Source organism: Apteryx rowi, unplaced genomic scaffold (genome assembly GCF_003343035.1).
Source record: "Apteryx rowi isolate R43461 unplaced genomic scaffold, aptRow1 scaffold_859, whole genome shotgun sequence".
NCBI lineage: Eukaryota > Metazoa > Chordata > Aves > Apterygiformes > Apterygidae > Apteryx > Apteryx rowi.
This window is the reverse complement of record NW_020451159.1, coordinates 13,723-32,924: the sequence shown is the minus strand read 5'-3', so window position 1 is coordinate 32,924 and position 19,202 is coordinate 13,723. Positions and strand designations below refer to the sequence as shown.

General features: G+C 37.6%; 1 protein-coding gene across 8 annotated transcripts in view; it reads left to right on the top strand.

Annotated features, from left to right (window-relative positions):
* Positions 1 to 6: 6 nt before the first annotated feature.
* LOC112977690 (3-hydroxyisobutyrate dehydrogenase, mitochondrial-like) overlaps positions 7 to 19,202 on the top strand; it is a 31,607-nt gene continuing 12,411 nt past the window's right edge. For 2 of the 8 annotated variants that reach the window (XM_026090320.1, XM_026090321.1), the window contains exons 1-4: positions 6,609 to 6,997; positions 8,486 to 8,646; positions 14,652 to 14,761; positions 16,906 to 17,027. In XM_026090320.1, the coding sequence (XP_025946105.1) occupies positions 6,943 to 6,997; positions 8,486 to 8,646; positions 14,652 to 14,761; positions 16,906 to 17,027 (448 nt within the window). In that variant the 5' untranslated portion in view covers positions 6,609 to 6,942. Of the gene's footprint in view, positions 59 to 234; positions 438 to 6,608; positions 6,998 to 8,485; positions 8,647 to 14,651; positions 14,762 to 16,905; positions 17,028 to 18,850; positions 19,020 to 19,202 lie in introns of those variants that run through there. The other 6 variants (XM_026090323.1, XM_026090325.1, XM_026090327.1 and 3 more) reach the window with 6 other exon arrangements.

Below are 19,202 nucleotides of genomic sequence, written 5' to 3'. Positions count from 1 at the left end.
GGGCGCGCGGGCTGGTGGCGCTGGCACAGGCGGGTGCGTGCCGCCCGCGCGGCGACGGGTAAGGAGCGGCCTCTCCCCTCGGCTCGCGCGCGGCCCCCTGCCCTCTGGGCCGCGCTGCCTGGAGCAGCGGAGCGCCGTGCCGTCGGTGCAGGGGGTGGGCGGGCCGCGCCTTCTTCGGCGCTCGGCCGCGGAGCGCCGCTGCCCTCCGGCTGTGTGGCCGCGGGCCTCCACGCGTGACAGGCCCGGCGTAACGGCCGGCCGCGCGCGCGCGACGGGCCCCCGAGCTCCCCCCGCCCTGTAACGCCTCGGGCGAAAGTGGCGGCGGCTTTTCGGACCGCTAATGGAAGCGCTTCGTCGTACGGCGGGATTACCAATGACGCGGTGCCAGATTGTGTGAGGCTCATATCAACAGTTATGTGGATTCACGCCGGTTTAGCGTAATAAATATTTTCACTCATTTACAATAGTTCGCGTGGAAATTAAAAGAGCCCACAAGTGTTTATATAGAACTAAGAATATGTTAACCATGCCTGTGATCTAGATTTGGTCCCTTCAGCTTTCTTAATGATGGTATCTGATTATTTTCCTTAAACTGAAGCAGCACTTTCTCCTGTTAGAATTCCTGTTTCCTCAGGCTTAATTCGTTTGCGTAATTCACACATATGCTTAAGTCATGTGCAGTGGAAGGAACGGAAGCATTTAAATGTCCTGTCAATGCAAAGTGTAAGAATAATGTATTTACAGAACTGGAACCCAACCCTTTTCCCTTTTCTAGGTCTTGAAAATTACACTGCTGTTTGAAACTATCTCACGTGCTGAAGTAGATAACTGGAAATATATTTTCAGTAGTCTTTTGAATGCCATTTTTGATAACCATCTGTTACTCATGTGTGTCACTGTATAGTTAGACTCCCAACAAACGAATAGGTGAAGATTTTTCATGTAGCAAAGTGGAAGAAATATATTATTTTAAATGGTTAGTGATTCTAAAATGATACTTGACAATGGGGTTCAGGAATTACTTACTCAATTAATCATTTCTAAGTAAGCTGGTTGAAAATTTCTAATTCCCCTTTAAACAGATCAATAAAATGTGGTTGACACTTTATTTTGAAACTAGTTTTCAGTGGTATTTTTGCCTGACTATTTCTCTTCCATTAATGCATGAAATGGTTTACGTAGTTGCAGCTCTGGTTTTGTTCTAATAGTTCAGGTGCAATGGGTATACTTGGTCACATGCTAGTAAAGTTAAATAAAAGGGACCTGTTTGTGTATTTAGTAACTTTTGTGATACCACAGTTTGACTAGCAGTAGCTTTCAATGTATTTTGAACTTTTTGTGCATCTAGTCCTCAGATATTTCTGTAAGAACTTTGAAATCTGCTGTTTTGATCAATATTCAGGTGATTGTGTTTAATGTAGAAAAGATGGAGGGGATTCAGTTTCTTGGTGGTGAAGACAGGTGCGAAAAGCAAAGCAAAACACTACACTTGCCCTGAAAGTTGAAAAGTACATGGTTTTTCTTTGCCTAAAGACCTGAGTGAGAAACTGTGACTATAAGGAGAAAGTGTGATTCTCACAGGCACACGTAGAACAGAATTTCACCCAGTGATGAAGCTCTGACTTAGTAGTGACTGTTCTGAAAGTTCAGTTGACTCTGAGAAGTGTTTATGGGATGAGGGTCTATGCATTAAGACTTTCTACCTGCTAAGGGCTATACTGCTTGATCATATGTCAAGGTTTTCCCATCTCTAATGTATTTATTAGGCTTGCCATCATTTCCTTTAATTTTGAGTAGTCTAAAATTTGTCTTTTGTATAGTGATTTCATTGTCCATCATTCTGAGTGAAACACTGTACTAGTGAAGAAACTCTGACAGCTCTGACAGAGCTGACAGCTCTGACAGAGCTGCCCGACGTGACAACTCTGTTAGTGGTCTTTCATAGTTCACTTATTGAATGTTATTCAAATGAAGCACTTAGTTGCTTGCTCAGTTATTATTTGCAGTTGGCAAACCATGATGGATTGATTTTTTTATATATTTATACCAGAGGCTGTTAAATCTCTTAGGAGGAAAATAGCTAAGGGGAGATTTTTAAGGACACATCTTAGATGTGTATGTTTATGTGTGAGCAAACTGAACAGTTGGCAGAGACCATCTTATCTTGTGATCTGCAGCTGAATTGCTGGCAAAGGTGCTTCACAGGGAGGGTGTGTATGACCTTCTTTAAAACACATTTCTCATGGGTGTGAAGATATCCTTCCTGGGGACTGCTAGTGGGGGTGGAGGTGGGTTGATAAGGTATGATGTCTGAGAAGGGAAGATTTTCTGGTGAATGAAGATTTGTCAGTTGAGGGAGCTATTTGTCAAAGAAGACGGTAGCCTGCTAGAGAGCCATGTGTGACTGTCTTCACAAATAGTTCTGTATGCATAATGGTGACCCTTTCAATTATACTTCTGTTGGTGCACTACTGCGTTTGAATGATTTCATGCTCTGATGCAAAGAAGCATTAATTACTAAACAAAGATTATGATGGAAGACCTGCAGCTCTAAGTGCAGCACTCTATTAAGTCCAGTCCCTTAATTAAGGGATTGAGTGTACACTTTATGTTTGTTCTAGAGGAAAAGTATTTACTACATGTTTTTGTCTTTAGTGCATTAGCAAACATTTAATGAGGTATATTACAGGTAAGAAAAATGGAATAAGAAGACTCTGTCCCTTAAGAGATAGCATGTCTGTTTTTCATCAGCAGACCTTTACAGAGGCAAGGAGAATCAAGTGGGACATTTCTGATGTAGAATGGCCAAATTTAGTCTTGGAATCACCTTAAATTAGCCCTTTACTTTGGCAGAGTGCAGTGCACAAAATCATTGCATAACCTTTACATGCCTGTGACGATGGGCAATTTAGATTCCATTGGCAAAAGCTTCTAGGAGCAGGAAGACCTGACAGCTGGCATCTCTAACCTCTGTTTCTCCATCTAGTTCCCTCCAGAATCTAGTTCAATAGATGCTTTCTGAGCTTCCACAGAAAGTAGATGCTTTCTTTCAAAGCCAGAAGGAGAAAAAGGATCGTGTCTTCTGTTGTACCTGCACCAGAACTTCAGATACATGCTAGATCAGCAGCAAAAGCCCTCATTACTGGCACATACTGAACTGTCATCATGTCTCCCTCTCCTTGAGAAAACACTCCATATGCAACTGTAACTTATCATAAAGCTCTGAGCAAAAGCAGCAAGTTCAGTGGCTGAGCTTCTTCTCACTATAGGCATCTTCCCACACTCCTGTTAAATCTCTGGTACTAGATGGAAGAGAGCTCAAGATTCACTGATCCAGAGAGAACAAGATGACTTGCAGCCACTCTGATTAGGGCTCTCACATGGGACAAGAATATGTGGGTTCTTATCCCTTATGTCAAATACACTGATGCCACTTGACTGTAGAAAACAGCTATGGATTCTAACGTAAGGAACCAAGCACTTTTGGTGAACATAATTCAAAATATCTTTAATTAAGCCAAAAAGTAAGTATTATAGTTGAGATTACGATTTGAGAGTTACTGAATTCTCAGTCCTGTTCTTGGCCAGTTAGACTGTGCTTTCCCTAAGAGTACAAGCATATTGGACCTTTTCCAGTTCTACTGACTGTGATCTTATCAAGCTATTAGTTCATTTCTCTTTGAATACGAAAAGATATATTCTGCAGTACATGTTATAGTTCTGCAGTCTAGTGTTTGCAGTGAATTCAAGGCTTCACTGGAGCTGAAACCCTTTGTTAAAACTGTAAGCATTGTTAGTTTAGGATATAATATAAAATGAAATGTAAGCATCTGAAATGATCTCCTAAACTATTAACTGTCATAGTTTATGTTAAAAAGAAAATTACTTCTCAGCATCCTTACACAATAGCTTGACAAGACTAAAGTTTTAGGTCATTGATAGGCCAGGTATTCTAAGGACAGGATTAAATTATGCATTTATGAATTTGCTATCTTAATGGATATGTTTTGGTGAGGAAAAGGCATTCAGTGATTCATGAACTCATTGATTCTTTTAAAAATATATATTTTTAAGGGAAAATTTTTGTGAAATTGTAGGCTACATCAAATACTTCTGTTGTAGAATGATTTCTTGAAGCTCTATTCATAAATAGATCCTCATCATCAATGGAGTCTTCATAGACACAGGGCACAGAGGGAGTCTGTGAGCACACATTCCCTCAAGAAAATACTGAAAATTGTGTGTTACTTGTGCAAGATACTCTAGATTTTATGGTTAAAGTAAAATGGACTTAGTACCACAGGAACAGTTTCTGCAAATGCTTACACAGTTGATGGGATTAGTTAAGCATATGTGTATGTGAGTTTGCAGAATATGAATCCGCAGGTGTTTGAATTATACACCTGTTTCAAAACTGAGCTTATGTCATGTATCTGGAACTGTAAACAGTTATGAGATGTCCAAGCTGGATATCACTTTCCATGATAGCACCTGTGGAGTTTTGTCTAATATGAAAATCTGAAAAATCATGTCTTCTAAACAACTTCTGTTTGGCAAGCTGCCAGTCTTAATAGTCATTGAAAAATATGCCAGGATTTTAAATATAGTTGATTCAGCTTTAATTGAAATCAGCTCTATTAGGTATGTCTGTGAGGTAATTTCATCAGTCCTTTTAAACGATTCTCCTGTATTTGAGTACCTGGGGATCTGAATGGTTTTCAAAGCTGTTAATCAAATTGTATCATTTTAATGTGGCTAATTTAACATTGGGCTGCTACTCTAGAAATTAACCCCAACTTTTGGGAAGTCAGAAATTGGATTGTTGCTCTAAAAAGTCCTGTTTCCTGTGCATCTGAATATGTTTTAATTAGCACAGAACAGAAGATGGTCCCTGACTCAAACTTTTAAAACGATAAACAACCGACAGAGACAGACAAAAGGGGAAATAATAGAATGCAGTGACATGAAACTAATAATACTGATCAGCATCTTGCCTCTTGTGCCAGCCTAACTATTGCTAAGCCTTTTGTGGATATTGCAAAATAAAGATTTTTAAAGAAGGTCTCATAGTAGAAGAATGAGTTAGTTTCATGGGTATTTACATAGTGAAGAGCCTTAGAGAAATAATAGAAGTGCTTGTTTGCAATATGTTCTCTCATTGTGGTCCAATTACCGGTGGATTTTGATAGCTTAATAGTAAGACATGATGGTAGACAACCATTAGGAGTCATCAAAGCAAAGCGAAGTAGTGTTACGTGACATGGTGGAGATAGGCAAGTCAGGATGGAGCAGAGAGGTAATGACACAGAGTAGCATTAGCAAAATATCCTTCTCAATTCCCCAAATTTCTGTAAAGATCAAGGCAAAATTACATCTGTTAAGTCATGGCTGGTGAGCAGGTTTTGAAATAGCTGAGATCTTTGTGGATGGTGGAGAGAGAAAGGCTGTGTCTCAGATATGATGAAGAAGGAATTAGTGGGATCATGGTCTTCTAGGGTCAGACATCACTACTGATATCAGTGCTGATGTAGAAAAAGGTATGGAGAAGGTTCTCTGAAGATGATTAAGAGATTTCTTGATGTTTAGTTTGAGATGATGGTTAGATGTCCATGAGGTAGTATGAGAAAAGAAGAGATCAGGGTAGAAGTAAAGAGTCTGCAAGGAGGAGCCTAGAAGTGGTAGCCAGATTTCTGATGAAGTTACTTGGTATTCATAGAAAGAAAGAAAAATTGAGGTTTGGAAGGGACATCCAGCGATCATCTATCCGAACTCCTGGTTGAAGCAAGGCTAACATCAAAGTTAGATGACGTTGCTCAGGGTGCTCCAAGGTTGCTTCAAGGATGGAGATTCCATCACTTCTCTGTGCAGCCTGTTCCAGTGCAGAGCCACTGTCCTCATGAGGGATTCTTTCCTTCTTTCCAATCAGAATTTCCCTGCCTGCAGCTTGCCTCTTGTCCTGTTATTGTGCACCTCTGTGAAGGGTCTGGCTCCACTTGCTCTGTAACTCCCCTTCTGCATAGGTAGTGGAAGACTGCAGTTAGATCCCCACCTTAGCCTTTGCTTCTCCAGGCTAAACAAACCCCATCTCCTTCACCTCTCCTCATATGTCATGCTTCAACCTCTCAACCATCTTAATGGACATCTGCCGGACTCTCTCCAGTTTGTCCATTTTTTTTGTGTACTAGGGAACAGAGAGTTGTCCACAGTTCCAGAGCTGGCCTCATGAGTGTTGTGTAGAGGGCAGTCACCAATTTCTTTGACTTCTTGGCTATGCTCTTGCTAATGTAGCCCTGTATGCCATTAGCCTTTTGCTGCAAGGATGCACTACTTCATGTTCAACTTGTCAGGATCTGCAGGATCCTTTTCTGCAGAGCTGCAACCTCTGTAGACAGTCCCTAGCCTGTGATGATACATAGGAGTCTTCTGTCCCAAGTGTGGGACATTGTATTTGTCTTTGTTGAACTCTTGAGAATCCTAGTGACCCATTCCTCCAGCTTGTTGTCTTTTTGAATGGCAGCCCTGCCCTCCAGTTTGCCAGCCACTCCCCCCAGTTTGATGTTACCCATGAATTTGCTGAGGGTGCAGATGTTCCATCATCAAAGTCATTGATGAAGATTTAAACAATAGCAGCCCCAGTACCGACATATGAGGAACACCACTCATAACCGGCTGTTGCTAGTCTTTGAACCATTGACCACTTGTTTAAGCCCTACAGTGCAGCCGATATTTTTTCCATCATGTAGTCTACCTATCCAGTGCATACGTCCTCCTTTGGCTGCCAGGATACTAGAGGAGGCTGTTTTAAAAGCTTCACTGAAGTCAAGATAAATAAGCTCCACTGTTTTTAAGGAATAAAGAAAGACACTGAAGACCGGGATTTGAACCTCTGCAGGAAGCTGGAAGTTTCTGGCTAACAAAAGGAACAGTTTGAGATTAATGTAAATGTACTGGGGAAGACTGACTCATAGAAACTATGAGAAGAAAAGACTTCAAGATGGTGATTATGGCTGATGATGGTGTTTTAAGCTCATTTATTTGTTTCCTATATTTGACATGTAGCACTTCTTAAAAAAGCAATGTGCTCTTTTTATGACTTATCTCAGTTTGCACTAAGTATTTTGCCAGTGCAGTTTTCTTTTAAATCGTGCTACTTCTCTAGCTATGTAATTGCTGTGGGAGGCTGTGGAAACTGTCTCAGACCAAAGTTCTCTCAACAAACGTGATTTATTGAATGTGGCACTTCCAAAATAGTGCTACAGATGAAAGAGCATGACCATTGCTGGCTAAGAAGGAGCTTAAAGTCGGAAAGACTTTAAAATGATTAATCAAGTGTTATTGGCCTAGAGAGGATTCTTTGCTAAGCATTGAGACCTCTCCGAATCTAGATCCAGGTTATGCACTTTTTATGTAAGTGTACTTCTGAGTTATGGTGGTTTACTATTACTTATCCTTGTTTCTGGCTGCTCGGTTGCCACGTGTCTTAGTGTTTATTCTGAATCACTTTTTCCTTTGCCATAAAGGTAAAATTATCTTACATAATTGGCAAAGAAATCTAGGAACTGCCAAATTTGTGCTGATGTTAGATTAGGGCTGTTCAGAGTGATGAGACAGTGATTACATTACGTGAATATCTACAACACTACTTACTACTTAGCATTTGATATTACCCAACTACTGATAAAAAGTATCTGACTGAAATTGTACTGTTGTCTATAAATTGTAGATTGTGGTATATAGTTCTGTCATGGTAGTACAGCAAATAGAGTACAGCAGTTACTCTGATAAAAACTTCATCATAGTGTGATTTGTTCCAGTTTTAAGGGCTTGCTTTTAAATTGTAGTGCAAGTGATTACATGGCTTAAAGGATTGGCAATGGCATTATGGAGACTTTCACCTTTAGGTTAGTGGTATACTGACTGCAGGGTCAGAAGAGTCCAGCTATTATCTGTGAGGGGCTGCATGAAATAAATTGGCAGCCTCAGTCCATTTCTAGAGAACAGGTGTTATATCCCAGGACTCTAGCCAAAGTTAGCTATTGCTGCAAATAGGCAGTCTATAAAATATATATAAAACTTGAGTTTCTCATCCAGTTTAGTGTTGAGACACATAACAAAACAGAGGCAAGTCTGCATTTTTTAAGCCAGTATTTGATTTCATCTGTGATTGAACCTAAGACCTTAGCTTTCAGGGACGTTGCTCAAGTTTGATTATTACTATGCTCTTTGAAACACCCAAATTTTCCTAGTTAAAATCATTTTCTTTGCTAGATAGGAAAATCATTCTGAGATGGTATTTGTGGTGCAACGTAAGCTATAATTTATGGTTTAAAATACGTGGAATAGGATTCACATTTATGCACTTTTTAAGCTTAAATATTTAAGTTGTCTAAATCAGTGCAAACGGATACGTGCTAGCTTTTATTGCATCATTGTTATGCATTTCTCTAAAATAAAAATATATTGATATTTATTGTTTTGAAATCAGTGTGTTCTAGGACAATGGCTTCCAAAACCCCAGTCGGATTCATTGGCCTGGGTAACATGGGAAATCCAATGGCAAAAAACCTGGTAAAACATGGATATCCAGTTATTGCATATGATGTGTTCCCAGAAGCTTGCAAAGAATTTCAAGACTTGGGTGCTCAGGTATAGTAATAAACTTTCTTTATTTTAACAATAACTGTATGTATTGAATGGTTCTTGCATGTGATTTTTTTAAAGTAGGCTATTTTTTTTTCTTGGTGAAGAGTACATTCAAAGCTAACAACAACTTAGTGAATGCACTCTGAATCTATGGGGTGTTGGAGCATAGACATGGTTCCACCCTAAGTCTTTGTCATGCTATTAACCAGAATTGCTACCTTGCTGGACTTCTGTAGCTGTTTTTTTTTTTTTTTCCCCTTTTTATGAGACTAGATTGACAGCCTGTTCTTTCACCTCCTTCTTTCTCCTGCTTCCTCCTCCCCCAGGTCTAGAGGGCTAGTGGGCTGCTTTTCATCTGGTTCCTACTTTGACCTTTTTAGGCTGGGTGACCCTAGTTAAAAATTCCTGCTGGCATAGCTCTGAGGGTTATAGGGACATTCGAGCTTTCCCACTGCTTCAAGGTGCAGTCCTCAGGGGCAGAGGAAAAATCCAATTATTTAAGTGGCTATTCTCTTGGAGGCGAGGAAGGTTATGGTGAGAGAAGAGGAAGGAATGAAAAGGAAAAGGGAGGGAAGGAAATTGATCACATTAAGGAGGTTTACCTTCCTGCCATATATATACCTTGTGAAATCTTGGCCCCATTCCAGTCAGTGCTACTGCTTTTGTTGACTGGTTAATAGACCCAGAAACCCATTCAGTTCCTCACATGGTTGTGACTGTCTTTTCTTAGTGTCTGAAACTTATTCATATGGTTTTGACATACTTTAAAGCTATAGAAATTTAGACAGTTGCCATTACTTATGGATGCATAGGTACGTAAGACACTGAAACAAAAGAATATGCAAAGATAATATTCTGCTGTGACAGTGTAGAAGATAGAAGGAATTTATCCAGCAGTGGCCAGGAAATTGTAGCTAGCTAGAGATAGAACTGTATGCCTTCAAAGTCGAAGCTATTGGAGCTAATGGCAACTGTACTGAGTGAGGAGATGATATTGAGATTTCTGGAAAAAAAAAAAGATAGTGTGCACTTGTTGATAATTTATTGAAGCTCCCCTTGACTAATCACAGATTTTTAGCCTTAATAAGTGGAAAAGTAAGCTTTACAGCTTGCTTTCCTGGCTATTGTATTTATTTTGTTAAAACAGCTAAGACCCTCAGGCATGGAACAGATCTCTCTTGAGTAAGAGGTTAGGCAAATAGAATAGAAGTCTGTTTTGAACAATTGATTGTATTTTTAATTCCATTTCTGCAGTGGGATCCCTTTGCTGTGGCTGATGATTTGGATAACTTATTATTGCCTTAGTAACAGAATCTTTGGCATCCACTTCTAGACTTAACATGATATTAAAAGCAAACTCTAACACTTTTAAAAATAAAGCCAAAAGCCTGTTTTAAGACCATAAATCACTAAGAGAATACACGAGCAGGCTTAAATACAAATAAAACACACTTAAAGTAAATATTTGAACATAACTTTCTTTTCTTGATCTATAGGTGTAAATCCTACCCCAGCAGTTTTTGCAGGACTTGGAAACTTGTGGGTCCAGGGGACCTTGTAGAAACTGCTGTAGAAGCAACGTTGGGCTCCAAGGGCTGCTTTTCCTTTGGTCTGACTTGTAGGGTAAAAACCATCAGTGTTGCAAGGGTGAACAGATGCCCCCCAGGAGACGGCAAATGTCAAGTATCCATTGTTTAAAGCTAGCGCTACTACAAGGGTACATGGAGGATGAGAGATGTTTGATTGTAGGTCTGCATATTCTGTGACTCCATTTGCCCCTGAAGTAATGAAGAGTAGCATATGTCAGGAGGCAACCACCTTCCTGCTGCTGGTGAACAGGGTAAAACTGGCTGAGCAAGACCATATGGAATCAGTTGGGGTGAAAGTGGGAGAAGGTTGCAAGGTTACTGACAAGAATACTGAAAGGTGCTGTGAGCAAGTAGCCTGCCTCTGCCCACTTTCTCTACTGTTTTCTTCCCCTCCTTCATAGTTATTCTCTTTCTTGCACAGTGGACTGTGGGTGTGTCACCCAGTTACTATGCTTAAGTGTACGTATCTTTGACAACGTGGAAGTTTGAGCGTTACTGAAGTCATCTGATGTGCAAAGCAGCGTAAAAAATTGAGCTTTCTACTGGTGTGTTCRGTGAGAATGGGATTTCAGGCAAGCAGAACTATTAACTAACTTGTAGTAAATATAAAGAAAAAATTATGGAAGCATTTTGGGATGTTACAAAAGTTTCCTCAAACTGGCTAGTATCAGAACAGATGCTGAACTTGGTGGGCTGCTACTCTAACCCAGTATGATCTATGTTAGTAATTTGCTGTCATTTGCTGGTATTTGGGTGTGTTTTTTAAAGTTGCATACGCGTTCTTAATGACTTTAAATGCTTAATGCTTCTTAATAGCTTTCAAATTGTTTATTTCTGACACAGGAAGTTCCAAATAAAAAAAATTTTCATATGCTACTTATTGAACCAGCTAGGTAGATTTCCTCTGGGATTATTAATCATATTTGTTACAGTATCAAAGAGACAAGAATAACATTTCCTGCTTTAATATACTACCTACTTCAACATAGAAAAAAGGTTTTCCTTTATATGGTTGTGGAAATACTGACACAGTCTGCGTACTTTTTTAATCTCATTTTCTTCATTTAAAAAGAATGTTATTATTTTGAAAGACATGGATGGAATGAATGCATTTCTGTACAGATCATTACTGTACTATGTCTTCTGTACATCTGTGTTGCTTTAGGCATTGTTTAAATCTGTAAGACAACAATAAAACGGCTATGTCCTATCCACACAGCCAAGTAAAAATGTGAGGCTGCCATGGTTTTTAAGTTTTTCAACTTCTGGTTGAAGGATAAAAATGAGCCACAGAAATCTTCAGCTGGTAACTTGCAAACCTTTGAGAATACTGGAGATAATATTTTCACATAAGAAGATTTTTGTAAATCCAGGTTCCAATTACGTGCTTCCTCTCTACTCCTTTAATAATACACTTTGGGACTGAACTGAACCAGAGATACTCAGAACTAAAGACATAGGTGTCATACTCCTGTATGAAGAGCTAGGCTCTCCACTCTCCAGGGAAGTCAGTCATGAAATTAACTAATCAGGTATACAAGCTTTTCTGCTTATAATTGCTTCATTTATTCTGCCTAACTTTTGTTTTAGTTTGGACTTGGATATGTTTCCTTTTATAACTGTGCATTATACCAGATGTGTTATGCAGTATTAAGCTTTTCTTTCAAAACGAAAACTACATGTTCTAAGTCCCATCTATGCCAATTTCTTCTCCTCTTTTTTTTTTTTTTTTTAATTCATGTAAGAGACTTGTTCAGTGGATATTAACAGTCTTCCCATGGTTATTGTAAAATCAAGACTTTATCATGCTAGATCTCAGAAGTCCTTCAAGAGATTATTTAGCATGTCTTCTAAATGCTCTTTTTGATGCTGAGAACTTAGAAATATATTGTATGTAAAAAGAATATATTTACATAAGAAGTGCCTTTTAATATCAAAAATAACCGAAAAATGATAACAAATGCCTGTAGTTTTAAGTAGATAAGGAATGATGAAATAAGGTCATTGATTGGTTGATTTGTCTACTTATAAAAGGGAACCGCATTTTCAGGTAGCTGTTAAACTGCAGTTTCTTTAGCCCTAATTAATTTCCACACCATGCATTGTGGAAATTCAAATTCTTTCACACTGACTAATAAGTATGTAAAAATTTTTGCTTAAGATGTTCTTTGAAGTTTAAAAACCTAAGGCATGTAATAGAGCTAGCAGAATAAATCATTATAATATTAATGGTACTCTTTATTATTAATAGATTCAGCAACAATAATTGTAAAATACTACCAACAAAATCTACTTTCTGCTCTTCTTATTTCTGCTTGGAACCTAATTCCTTTCAGCGGAACTCCTTGAATGGATGAAATAAGCAAGGTTTGATCCCTGTGGGCTGAAAAGAAAAGAATAAGCTATAGTCTCTGGGTTTTGTTGCTCTTTTCCCTAAGCTATTAATGTATTAATAATGCTTTTTTAAAAATAAATGAATTATTTAAGACTAAGACAAAAATATTGCTGCTACATTTGCCAATGCCATATGGGTGAATTTCTGAGTTTTGTCACTGAAGTCAAAAACCCACTGCTTTAAAGTTGTTAGTATTTCACTTGTAATGGATATATCTTAAATACTATACGGCCGGGCCCCGAGAATACGCTGGCAAAGGTAAGATATCTTTAAAGTAAGGTATGTTTATTTGACAAGAAATAATTAACAATATATTTTGAAACTTGTTTAGACATTTCTGGTAAAGGATGCTTGAACTGGTAATTTTCTATTTTAAAAATGCCAGCTATAATATTGTGAGAAACATCAGTTAGTTTATCTGACTATTTTTTAAGGTGAGGTTCAGAGGTATGTTACGTCTTTTTTTTTTTTTTTGTCTTTTTTTGCTCAGTCTCCCTCTGTTCCAAGGCTGTATATAAGCTGAAAAAAAACAGGAGAGAGAGTTGTGATCAGGAAAAGAGGCTTTCAAATAGCAAGCGCCCATTTTGGAGTTTAGAAAAGTTGGATATAGGGGTTTTAGACAAATTTTATTTTACAGCTCAGTCCCAAATGTTATTTCTTTTCATTTGTGGTAGGAAAAAGTTTTTAACTAAATAAAAGAGTAATATTATGAAAATAAGCATAAGTTATACTGGATTTATTTGTAAAACTGCTAAACTTTTAGACTAGGGAGAAAGGTACTTATTCAGTATAGCTCTTTCTTTCTTCTTTTTTAAATCCAGACATTTTCAAGTGACTTAATCTTTTAGTTTGTGTATGTCTTGTTAGCAGTAGTCTTACTGAAACTGAGTTCTTGAGTCATTAGGTATGAGATATGTTGCAGGTTTGCTTCATGAGCTGCAGTTCCTAATTATACAGGTGTGGTTGTACTGGTAGCAGTTTAAAAAGTGTAAATTATATCTGATCTTTTTTTTTGCAGAAATATTTTAATTTGAATGATCTTATTATTGCCCTCCAACTTTTTCTTTTTTCCTTTATTAATTTTGTTGATTTATTAAGCCCAGAAAATAACATTGAAAGAAATAATTAAGTATTTGTTCTTGATAGAATCTAGAAAATATGTATTTTTTGGAACAAGCTTATCTGGGCTTGATAAGACAGCTGTAGTGAATGCCTAATTTCTAATTATATCATTGGTGGCCTCATTTTACTTGTTCAAAAAACCCTGAATTCAATCTGTCACAAAATCTGACTTTATTTGTAGATGACATGTGATAAGGTGACAACACAGATTTTGCCAGGACAACTCTTTTGTCACTTCATGGCTTTTAATGTCTATCAGTTGCCATATTTCATTAAATTTTAAGTTTGGCTGGAATGGTTTTATATTCAAAAAGCTTTATCCATACCTGTTTCCCACTCTGCAAAAAGCCTTGGAATTTGGCAGCCTTGCTCACAGACAGCCAGAATGTGTGTACATGACTGCTAATCTATTCCCGGTAATAACACTCAGTTGTATATGAAGATACATACTGCGGGTAGCCTTAAATTTTCCTTGTAAAAGGAGCCTTTCTTGTGCTGTGCGTAGCAGGACTTGGGGGCAGGTGTCCAGGAGGACTGATTTATTAGTGTTGTCCCTCCTCAGAAACGTTGTGGAGGGCTGTTTTGTGCAGAGCCATGGCCTGGAGTAAATTGAAGATTCGTGAATGAGTTGATGCTTGCATGCCCATTGATGAACGTTCTGGAGGAACATCCATGACAGGATGTCCTTTTCATTTTTTTGTTTTTTTTTCAGTTACTGACTTCAATAAATGAACTTTTCCATTAGGAGGGCAGAGTTTGTCTTGTGTTCTGTTTTTTTCACCTAGCTTAATTGTGACTGATGGCTTGCAAGTGATGATAACAAATTCAACAAATATGTTTTTCTTCTCTAACTTTTTCAAGAAGCATAAGCTTACATAAAATTTTCTTTTTTTCTTTAAAAGGTAACGGATTCTCCAGCAGATGTAGCAGAAAGAGCAGACAGAATTATCACCATGCTGCCTTCCAGCCCCAATGCAATAGAAGTTTACACAGGAGCAAATGGAATTTTAAAGTAAGAATGTGCTCTACTCTGGAGAATTCCCACTCATACCCAAAGCTATATTGCATTGGTTATCAAATGATCACTGTTGCTTTAACTCTATTGCTGTGCCTTGGTGCATTTAACTTGATGCTCTCCTGTTCTCTCACTATTGTTATTTCTAATTACAAGAGTTCTCTTAAACTGCGATTGATTTTGAATTGTCTTGGCTAAGGTCCTATTTTATTTTCAGTAGACTAATAACTTATGTGAATTTGAGATAACTTACTATTATCTAACTTCTTAGCTACATATTTCTTTTACTATAATGTATATAGATGTTTTAGAAACAGACAAGTATAACTAGAATATTTGCTGGCAATAATTATTTGTTCAAACGCTTTTTTCTTTGATTTGAAATCCTATAAGTAAATGTTCTGAACAGATGCCATTGAGTCTTATAGTATTGAAGTACAGTAACACAGAATAGCTGACAAGGCTTTATTGATTTCTACTCTTATCGTCTCTTGTCTTGGCAGACACCTTACTGTTGATAAAGGGATTTTAAGGCTTGTAAGTAAAAGTGAATTGTAAGGATTTTTGAAAAGTCAGAACCATTAATGTATCTAATGTTTTATTTAACTTGAAGCCAAATTCTCCTATTGAGTACACAGAAGTCCTGTCTACATCTATTCATACTTAAGAATGAAGATCAACATCACAGCTGACCCCTTGCTTTATTAGAGATAATAGGCTTTTCTTTTTTTGTGTATAGTTGGTGATTTATTCAGCTTCTCAGTTTGTCTTATTGAAAAATACACAGAGGTATCTTCAATAGTAATATGTTCTAAATGTCTTGAGATTTCGAGCCAGGTTTCAGGTCTTTAGAATGGATCTTGAACTGAAGTACTGATTTGTAGAGCTGGTTAAAGATCTGGTCTGTTGTATGTTTTATGATAATGCTTCTTGAATACCTGAAAGGGTAGCCACTCCCTACCCATTCTCCAAACCATGAATTATTTTGCTTTGGAGATGATTAGCTTCAGATTAACATTTTTATATCTGATTGATTTGATAGGGAAAAAATATTTGTAAAAACAATTTGTCTAAAAAATCCGTTTTGCTTTTTTCTCTAATTTAAGTAGGTTTTAATCTTGAGGTTTGAGGAGAAAAACTTTTTCACTTTGGTATTTTCTTCCCTGTTTGTTATGCAAGAAAATACCTAAAGAGTTTCTTTAATTTGAAACAGTGTTTAACTTTTGTAGAGGGATTTCCACTGAGCTTAAAATCCATTATTTGCAAAATTCTAATAGTGGAAATGCACAGAGTTTCTGGGCTTGCCAGATTAATAAGTAGTATTTGAAAAGCTCTTCAATTACTGATGTGTTGCTCCTAGCAGAATGTCTACAGCTACTCAATACATTTGAGGATCATGTAGGATATTATTGCTATCCTGCTTTATAAAGTAAAGGAGTAAATATTACTCTACATAGAGAAGAACAAAGTATAGTAGATTGTATAAAACTGTTGAGAGCTCTATTAGTAATGTATTGTGGGTGTTATTAAGGTGCAGTGATTAGAAAATGACAGAGGAGAGGGATGTTCTGTTCTCCTTTCAGTGTAGGAAATACTAATTGACTTCTTCTATTACTGTCCTTAGTTTTGTTCCTCACAAAGCAGGACTGAGCTGATCTAAATATCTGTAGCTTAGACTCTTCAGGGAAGAAGGCTAACTGGATCAGTCCCACAAAGCTGGGCAAACAGCTGTGGGAAAGTTGTATCCAGGATGGCAGTGCTTTGAAGACTGATTGGCAGTACTTACTCTTATAATACAGCCAGTTAATCTTTTGAGCTCCTGGGTGTGGAAAACACTGAGGGGAACAAAGGATATGAAAAGCAGTCAGATGCTCCTGCAGGAAGAACATCCCTTTTTTGTTGTTGTTCAGGTTTGATTGCATTTTGAATCATTCAAAACAGTGCTGTATCATGAATTTCAAGAGGAATAATTGGAGTATATGTACTCAGCAGATCTTGCTCGGTAGGGTTTCAAACTTTGTGTTTATTAGTGTACCAAAAAATATCTGCGTTGTTATCATGCTGAGGAAAGCCATTGCCATGGTTATAGCTGCAGATGTTTTATGCTACAAATACTTAATAATAATTAATCTTTGTTTTAGGAAAGTGAAGAAAGGCTCATTGTTAATAGATTCCAGTACTATTGACCCTGCAGTTTCAAAAGAATTAGCTAAAGCAGTTGAAAAAATGGGAGCTGTATTCATGGATGCTCCAGTTTCTGGAGGTAAGTCTTCATTAACAGTTTCCCTCATATTGAACAGGTTGTCTCTTTGTTAGTGATTCTAGCCACCAGTTTGTACCCTTGTTGGTACAACTTGCTTTCCTTCGCCATATATATATTATTTTTTCTTTGCTCCATTACATATAAAAGAAAAAAAGGCTGTCTGTTTCGTTTGTGACATGGACATATGTTTATCTCTGTATGAAGAGCTTGATGCTTTCTAAGAATCAAGGAACAATATTGCTTGTAATCTCTTGGTTGAAAGCAGTGCTGTAGCAGTAGAAAAGAAAGCGGCTCAAACTGATAAGCCTCATCTTTCAGTGCTGTGTATTTTTGATTCTCTCCTGCAGCTGATTTACATGCTCTTTTGGGAGCAGCTGAGGAAGGCTGGTGTTATTTAAGAAGCTACTTGTTATTTTAGGAATATTTTTAGGCTTTAGGAATATGCTTTTATGTCAGTCCTGGAGAAACTGAGATTTAACATGGCATGATACAATCGTCCTTTTAATTTAACTTCTTTCAGAAAGCCATCTCTTCAGTCTCCATATATCTCTTCCTGTTAGGGAAAGACTAGCTTGAGAATTTGGATTGCTGTTAATCAGTTCTGCTGCTTTTTAGTTAGTTAAGAAAGAGAGAAGGAAGAGAGGAAGAAAGCAGTACGTTGTCAAGAAATGGCTAGTTAGGTAAGAAGCTTTCCGCTGGTTTTATATCACACACACATTTTTCAGCTGTTATTTGTTCTTGATGTCGGAGACTACTAACTACTGATCTCTGAGTATTGCATCTCTCATAAGAAAGAATTTAGAGCAGGCAAGTCTCTAATTTTGTGGATGGAAGAGAGCAGAAGCATAAAATTAAGGTTTTGAAAACAAAACCATAGCTGATTGTTATTGTTGAATTCTTGTCTAAAACTCCTAGAATTGGAAGGCAAGGAAAACCCATTTTGTGTAGGAAAATCTTGGGTTATTTTACAGTCCACTTTAAAAAATAATTTAAGTGCTGTTGTGAGTGAGCCTTCTTTATTTTTTCTGTCTTCTTGAGTTAATTTGGATAGCTATACCTTAAGAGAATAAAGATGCAAACAAAAGGGTAGGATTTGGCCTTAGGGAGTTTATCAAAGGCATGATGTACAAGCTAGGAAGAGCGCAGCCTGAATTTCAGATCAGTAAGGTAAGCGTAGGTAAGGAGTAAAATTAATCATCTTTTTAATTTTCAACTGAAAACTAAGGCAAGATTTGGCAACACATAAGAAGCCAAAATTTTCATTCAAGTTCTGATGTGAACAGCAAGTAGGAAAACCCAGAGGATATTGAATGATGTCATGGGGAAGACAGGATCTTGCTTCCCAGCCAAAATACTAGTTCTTGTTTTGTAAAGTTAGATAACTTGTTAGCCTGGGAATTAAAAACACAGAAAAAAATATGTTGTGGGTGGAGTATATATCTGATCTTTTTCTAAACATAGCATGGCCTTCCACTTATCATTTGGGCAATGCTGACATCTTTTATGTGGTTCTCTTCAAACTCTGTTCCCCCAAATAAGTTGTTTGCCTGAGGGGATTAGTTATCTTTTGAAAATTCTGTAATTTATTTTTGCCCAGAAATTTTTGCTTAAAGGCCAGCTATGCTTTAACTACAAAGAAAGAAAAAAAAATAAGATTTCAAAACAACTAGCCGTTATTTGGGTTTTGTTTCCTGAGAAAGTTATAATGCTGAGACTGGATTAATATGATAACATTCAGTTGACTAGTCTGAATACAAATGGCTGTTTTGGTGTTTAGTGGTTCATCTGAATACAAATTAATTGGTGTTTAATGTCAGTTACAGATTGAGTGATACTCTGAAGGAGGAGGGAAGAATTGATATTTAGCTTGCTAGTAGATAATATGTTTGTGAATACCAAGTAACACTCTGTACAAGTCATGCCTAAAGTGGGCAGTTGATTGATATGTTGAGAAATGAAGTATGGTAGGAGAATAAAAGATAGAACTTTAATGTTTGTTTTGTTTTTTATACCTTTTAAGACCTAACACATCATGTCTTTGGGATATTTTTGTATGTTCTGGTTGCATTATTGGCCACTAACAAACAAAGAAGGACTGGTGGAAGATGTGAAGGTTGGGGGCTGCCTTGGCTGCAGTGACCATGAGATGGTGGAGTTCAGGATCCTGCGAGGAGG